This window comes from Geospiza fortis, unplaced genomic scaffold (genome assembly GCF_000277835.1).
Source record: "Geospiza fortis unplaced genomic scaffold, GeoFor_1.0 scaffold23, whole genome shotgun sequence".
NCBI lineage: Eukaryota > Metazoa > Chordata > Aves > Passeriformes > Thraupidae > Geospiza > Geospiza fortis.
Window position 1 is genome coordinate 16,061,905 of NW_005054303.1, and position 7,583 is coordinate 16,069,487.

General features: G+C 47.2%; 1 protein-coding gene across 1 annotated transcript in view; it reads right to left on the bottom strand.

The window, feature by feature from the left end:
• TOGARAM1 (TOG array regulator of axonemal microtubules 1) overlaps positions 1-7,583 on the bottom strand; it is a 31,588-nt gene that overhangs the window by 983 nt on the left and 23,022 nt on the right. Inside the window, 5 exon segments of the mRNA XM_031066221.1 lie at positions 4-99; positions 2,169-2,255; positions 2,534-2,753; positions 5,707-5,896; positions 7,456-7,574. Of these exon segments, the coding sequence (XP_030922081.1) occupies positions 4-99; positions 2,169-2,255; positions 2,534-2,753; positions 5,707-5,896; positions 7,456-7,574 (712 nt within the window).

A 7,583-nucleotide genomic window follows, 5' to 3' on the forward strand; every position in this document is an offset into this window, starting at 1 on the left:
AGCCGCCGCCGGCAGAGCTGCCCAGCAGGTGCCACAGCACGGGCAGCACCTTCTGCTCCACCGCACAGGGCTTCCGAGGGTACAGCTCCGGCACCAGCTCTGCAAGAAAATATCACATTTAAATTACAATTTTGATGGGATTCCCCAGCTTTGAGAGGGGTACAGCTCTGCCGGGAGAAAACACTTGTTTCAGTTACAATTGCAAGAGGATCCCCAGCTATGAGAGGGCTACAGCTCTGGCACAAACTGCGCAAGAAAATATTCACTAAAATTACAATTTCAATGGGATCCTGGCCTTTCAGTGGGGTACAGCTCTGGCACAAGCTCTCACGGGAGAAAACACTCATTTCAGTTACACTTGCAATGGGATCCCCACATGTGGGAGGGGTACAGCTCCAGCACCACTTCTGCAATAAAACACTCGTTTAAATTACAATTTCAGTGGGATCCCTGCCTTTGAGAGGGGCCAGCTCTGGCACCCACTCTGCAATAAAGTATTACATTTAAATTACAATTTTGATGGGATCCCCAACTTTGAGAGGGGTACTGCTCCAGCACAAGCTCTGCAAAAAAATATTACATTTAAATTACAATTTCGATGGGATCCCAGCCTTTGAGACGGGTACAGCTCCGTCACGAGCTCCGCAGTAAAATATTCATTTAAATTACAATTTCGATGGGATCCCCAGCTTTGAGAGGGGTTCAGCTCCAGCACCAGCTCTGCAAGGCAGCAAGTAGGGGTCAGGATAAAATATTCATTTAAATTACAATTTCAATGATCCCCGCCTTTGAGAAGGGTTTAAAAGCACTTAAATCATCTCCTCAAACTGCTGCTGTACATAAATTTGCTGTTGCAACATCATCAGCTCCCATAAAAAAATACGAGATTTTCCCACAACCACTCCTTTTATCCTCTCCCAGGAGCTTACACAGTACACCAGTGCTGCTGATAATTACACTTTTCCATTAAGCTAAAAAACTCAAAGAAATGAAGGGGATTTTAGGTTGGGTTTTTTTAAGTTAGGATTCTCATAAGGACCTTTATTTTTCACAGTGTAAGGTCTGGTATTTCCAATTTCCCCTCTATCTCACAAATAAGCAGTAGATGTTTAAGAAAGAAGCAGCCTTATACTGTAAATATAGAATTATAGCATGATGGAATATCCTGAGCTGGACAGGACCCACAAGGATCACGAGTCCAACTCCTGGCCCTGCACACATACATATAAAATATGTATAAAATAAATATATATGTTTATAGGATGAAATATTTTCCTCAAGAATGAATTCAGTGTTTCATTAGTAAATGTTTCCCTTTCTGACAGAACAGCCTCTTCTGATATATAATACAAACACTCCAAAAATCCCAGCAAGAGAGGGACTGTTTAAAGGCTGTTTAACACCCTCAGAAAGCACAAATTTAGGGATATTTCCAGAACAGCCTGTCCATTGTGTTACTGAGTTCCATTTCACACAGAACTGCTCTGAAAATGAGCCAAGGAAATGTTTGGTTCAAGCATATTCCCCATAAAGACATTCCTTGTTCATTCCAAGCATGGAAATTCAGCTTTTCTCAAGGAATTCCTGGCTGGGAGGGTGGGCAGGGGCTGGGCTGGAATTGCCAGAGCAGCTGTGGCTGCCCCTGGATCCCTGGCAGTGCCCAAGGCCAGGCTGGACACTGGGACACCCTGGGACAGTGGGAGGTGTCCCTGCCATGGCAGGGGTGGCACTGGGGGGGATTTGAGGTCCCTTCCAACCCAAACCAGTCTGGATTCCTGACAAGAGCATCAGGGAATGAGCACTGGCAGAGGGAATACAATGCCATGTTAAAATTATTATATCCTTAAGGTATTTATAAATGTTAATCCTTAAGGTATTTAAATATATGAGGTATTTACATTTAAATTAAATCCTTAATATATATATAAATATTTATAAATTCCAGGTAGTTATAGATCTTCTATCTGACTACATAACACTAATGTTAATGCTAATCCTTTGTTTTGTCAGCAATAGCTCCAATTTCCATTAAAGAGCTGAAATGTGACAAGTGCTGCACAACCTCCGGAGACAGAAGGGAAGGTACAGACCCACCTCCACCTTGCAATTAATTCCTCTAATTAAGGGAACCCAACCAACCAAAGAAGCAAAGGAAAGCAGCACTTTACCAGCCAGCTTTTCTGTCAGGTCCTGCTTTGCTTTTCCACTCAGGAACTGGGCTTTTGTGCAGAACGGCTGCAGGAGCAGGGAGGTGTCTGAAGGCAAAGAGCAAAACACATTAAATTCTTAAATGGAAATTAAATTATCTGGAAATAAACACAGTATGGGAAAAGGTAAATAAGAGAATGCTATGGAAAAATAACCAAAGCAGTACTGAGCAATATCAAGGTGATTTGTGTGGTGAGAACAAACCCAATGATTTTCACACAGTGTAGCAACTCTGTGCAACTCTTGGAAAGAGTAACACTTTCAATTTACAACTTAATCACCACAATTAAAACTGCTTCAAATTAAGAAAAAATAAATTGCTCACCTAAGTGTTGACATAGAGCCTGGATCACATTTGTGGCAGCAGCATAAATCCCTGGGTTTTTGGAGTTGAGGTTGTTGTCCACTATGGCAGGAATCAACATGTTGATCACAGGAGACAAATTGTCTTTGAGCAGAGGAATCATCTTGTGCATGGCCTCCAAAGCCACCTGGGTCACTTTGCTGTTGGAGTCGTGCAAGCGAGGCTTGAAAGCATCAAAGATCTGGAAAAGCATCCAAGCAGCACCCATGGAACTGGGAATCAATAAAGCTCATTACCTGCTTTAGTGCTACCCTTTAATTGGCCACCTCGGCCAGTGATGGCTCTGCTATCCCCAGGGGTTGGAAACAGATGTTCTGTAAGGTCCTTTCTGACCCAAACCACTCTGAGATTCTGGGATTCTGGGATATGCAAATACCTGGGACCATTTTTGAGCAAGTGAACCCAGATTTGCTATTTTAACCCCGTGCATTCATCTGATCTGAAGCCCTGCAGTGCAATGACTCCTGGCACAGTAACTCTCACTGTGACCCACATTTCCTGCCAGCCAGTATTTTTAGGGAGACATGGCTCTGTTCAGCACAGGGAATGTCTGAGAGTTTCAAAGCCATCCACAGATTGGACACCAGGAGGTTCCACAGCACAATTCCATCATTCCACACAAAGATATGACACTGCTGGAGGACAAGCTTGGGTTTCCTTTCATTGTATCTGTCTTTAATTTATAGCTGCTGGATGTTTCTTTCTCCTACAGAACCTCCTTTCCTATTGGACAGGATCCTCATCCTGAGCTTTAGCACAGTAAATTTGGCATGGTACTTTCCTCACCTTCTCCCACACAAAAACTTGTAACTCTACTTCAGTTTTACAGTTCTTCATTAATCCTTTCTGCTTTTTTCACAACTATTCCATATTTGATATTTACCCAAGAGTGGTGTGAAAAACAGCACAAGGACTCCAGAAACCATGGAATCACAGATTGGTTTCCATGGGAAGAGATGTTAAAGCCCATCCCTTTCCACCCCCTGCCATCATCAGGGACACTTTCCACTATCCCAGGCTGCTCCAAGCCTCATCCAGCCTGGCCTTGGACACTGCCAGGGATGGGACAGACACAGCTTCTCAGGGCAGTGGTTCAAAAGAGTTATGAGTGAAAAATTCCACGTTTTTCCTCCTGTTTCCTTCCCTTCCTCCCTTAGGGTCTCACACAGACCCCGGCCCTCAATGCTCTCTGTCCATCATCGTTATTCCAAGAAGGATCCAAGACTTTTCTCAGAAAACTTGCTGACCCTGATGCCTTGTGAAGGCTGAGCGGTTGGTGGAGTTCCAGAATAAAGCAGGGATTGATTCAAAGCATCTCCTCCATGGATCCACCTTGGGCAGCACAAGAGCCCAGCCAGGGCTGCACCCAAGATGAACCAAAATGGCCCCAAAATGCACGGCCGGGCACGGGGTCTGTCCCTGGGATCAGTTCTGCTCCATTTGCATCTTGCAGTTCATTGTCCCATTCCAGCTTTAGCCCCTGCAGTCCCACCCTGCTTGTTTTTCTCTCTCCAGCCCACGGGGTTTGTGCTCTTGTGTGGATGCCATGGGACAGACAGAGAAACAGCAAGCGTCTCTCACAGTGACTTGTGAGAATTTTTAGGGAGTTGTAAGGATGTAATAACTTGTTAAGTATAAACAATCTGCAGGTGATTTTCTACTAGAAAGTTAAAACAGAAGTTTTTCCACTTTGTCTTTCTGTTCTCCTCAGTGTGTGAGGAAGATGTTTTTGTTAGTTAGCCAATCAAAGAGAATCGATCGTATCACTCTATAAAAACCGCGTGGTTCTCTTGAATAAAGCCTTCTTTGCTCCTTCTACAATCCTGCCTCCTGCCTGTTCCTGCGCCATTCTTGGCACAAGAGTGACACTCTTGGGCCTGAGATTTGGATCATTTGTCCTGGGTGCCCAGCTGGAGCAGGAATTGTTTTGTCTCCCTGCTCTGTGCACAGAGCTCACCATCCCCTGATAGGCAGCCCAGACCCTCACACTAAAGCAGCACAGAATGTGAAAATAGAAAAGCTGAACCTGAGGCATCAGCCCAGCTCCAAGCCCTCTGGATCCCAGCCTGTTGCAGCGTTACCTGTTGTAGTGTGCATTTTAGTGCTTTTTAGTTTGTTTTTTTTTTTTAATGTGCTTGCTGTTTAATTTGTAATTTTTTAATTTCCTTATGCTGTCCTTTTCTCTGCCTTTAGAGTGGCACAGGTTGCCCATTTTGTATTTTATGTTTTTAAAACTAGACTTGTTCCTTTATTGTTATTTAGTTAAGTGTTAGTTTTTTGTTTGTTACCTAGCTATTTTCTGCCAAGTTTTAAACCCCTCCTATCCATACCCCTTCCCCAGAACTTCCTTTACTCCTCCTTCCATGAAATGCCAATCTCTCCCTGAACCTGCCCTTTCGCCTAGGAACTTCCTTGTCAGTTTTGTATTCTTTCAAACCCCATTAGCTCACTGCAGCTGTTTTCCTCCTTTGAAATCCTTCATTGGTTTATATACCTTGGATTCCCCACCTTGTGTTCCACCCCCAGTTCTCCTGATTAGCTGGAGATTGTATCCTCCCCTGAGACCTGCCCCCCTTTATAAGCCATTGTTTGCCCCCAGTTTGGGGTCCTGGGACCTTGGGGAGGGGGAGTTTTGCCATCTAATAAAGTTACCCCGAGTTCTACCCCAGGCCTGTGCTGTGGCCCTTTGGTTTCACTGGTAGCTGGGATTCTCTGGAGCCTGAGAGAGGGGACTGTCACCTCCCTGTCACCATCCAGCCAGAGGCCGAGAGAGGGGACTGTCACCCCCTGTGACCATCCAGCCAGAGCCTGAGAGAGGGGACTGTCCCCTCCCTGTCACCATCCAGCCAGAGTCTGAGAGAGGGGACTGCCCCCCCCCTGTGACCATCCAGCCAGAGTCTGAGAGAGGGGACTGCCCCCCCCCTGTGACCATCCAGCCAGAGTCTGAGAGAGGGGACTGCCCCCCCCCTGTGACCATCCAGCCAGAGTCTGAGAGAGGGGACTGCCCCCCCCCTGTGACCATCCAGCCAGAGTCTGAGAGAGGGGACTGCCCCCCCCCTGTGACCATCCAGCCAGAGTCTGAGAGAGGGGACTGTCACCCCCTGTGACCATCCAGCCAGGACGTGTGGCATTACCCTGACGATGCTGGGGAGCACCAGGGCCGGGCTGCTCTCCGTGTCCAGCAGCAGCTGCCGCACGCCGCGGATGCGCTCCCGGAAATCTCTGGCGTTCAGCGACCCCACGAGGTCCCTGAGGTATTCCTCACTCTCCAGGGCACTGCGAGGGGCTGCTCTCCGAGGGGCCTCGTGGCTCTCCGTGCTGTCCCTGTGGGAAAGGGAAATGTTGTTCCATCAGTTGGAACAGGAGACTCATCCCACACGTTCTCTTCTCATCTAAGTGCAAGTATCAGAAGTAAACACAAAGTTTCACCTTAAATATGGTGAATTAAAAAGAGATCACCCAATAGTAATTGCTGTTCCCAAAGTCTTATATCCACTCTGCTCCAAATGCAGCTGGTTTTGTGACTGGGAACAACTGGGAACTTCCCTTACATCGTAGCCACCCCACTAAAATCCAATGGGACCGACAACAAACCCCCACTATTTACTGTCCCCTCATCTGCTAGTAACCCCAACACACCTCCCATAGCAAGCCCCACTACCACAACCAACCCCATCCCAAAACCCCCAAACTTATTGTAGTTTAAATCTTTAATCCCAGAGTACTTTAAAGGCTGATCCCAGGCCAGGTGTTACCTCAGCAACTCTCCATGCTGAGCTGAAAACCCAACAGCTCTTCCTAGAATATTTCACAACAAATTTCCTGTGGCACCTGATCTCATTAGAGAGTCATGGAAAGAATTCTAAACCTGTGGAATCACCTCTCTGTCCAGGTATTTACAGACCAGGCAGTCATTACCTCACTCCTAATTCCTGAACACAAGGCTTGGATGGGGAATGGAATAAGCAATCAAAACTGTAAATGTAGAACTAGTTATTATTTTGGACTGTGGAGGGTGTGTTAAAGAAATCTGGTTCTGAAGAGACACTGCAGTCACAGGCCTCTGAACTCTGTGTTCTTGGATGAAGTTTTTGGCTTGCTTTAAATTTGGGGGTGCTTCTTTTTCAGCTCATTCAATCACAAACCATGGAATGGTTGGGGTTGGAAGGAACCTTAAATCCCCCCCAGTGCCACCCTGCCATGGCAGGGACACCTCCCACTGTCCCAGGGTGCCCCAAGCCCCAATGTCCAACCTGGCCTGGGACACTGCCAGGGATGCAGGGGCACCCAGGCCCCTGAGCAGAGGCAGTCCCAGGGATGGGTTTGTCTTTGCTCGAGGCAGGATTAATCCACAGCTTCCCACCATCCTGCACCTGTGTGCACCACAGGGCCTCCCCAGAGTTATCCTGAGACCCCAGCTCCCAGGGTTTGTCCCACTTGGCCTTGATGGCAGCTCACGTTCCATGGATCCATGTAAGAGCCTATATGAGGGATGTGGGACTCCAGGGGCTCTCCCAAATGCAGTTTATTGTATCCAAGGTGTCCCAGCAGCCCAGGGCCGTGGGTGACAGAGCTGTGCCCACAGCTGTCAGCTCCAGCTGCAGGCAGGCCTGCACACCCTTAGTTTAGGTCACAATGCATTATAGACTTTTCTGTGCTGAGCATCTTCATACAGCAGAACCAATCTGCACCTTAACTTTTACCTACAGCCCATCATAGCTGCTGTAATTACCATATTCATGTTACTGCTCTCCAGTCACTAAAAGTTAGATCAGGACTCTGCTTTTCCTTGAGGAATGTTTAACTTTCCCAGCCCTGTGTGGCTGTTTCTGTGCTCCTCCCTTGGCCAGGTTCCTCCCAGGATAAGCACTGGAGCTCATTACCTGTCTGAGATATTGGGAGCATCTCTGCAAGTAGAGGACGACCTCAAATGTCCAACATTTCCAGTCTGGGAACGCCTCCCTTTGGCTGAGGGTGTATCCAAGGGCATCTCCCCCAGGCCCTGCACAAA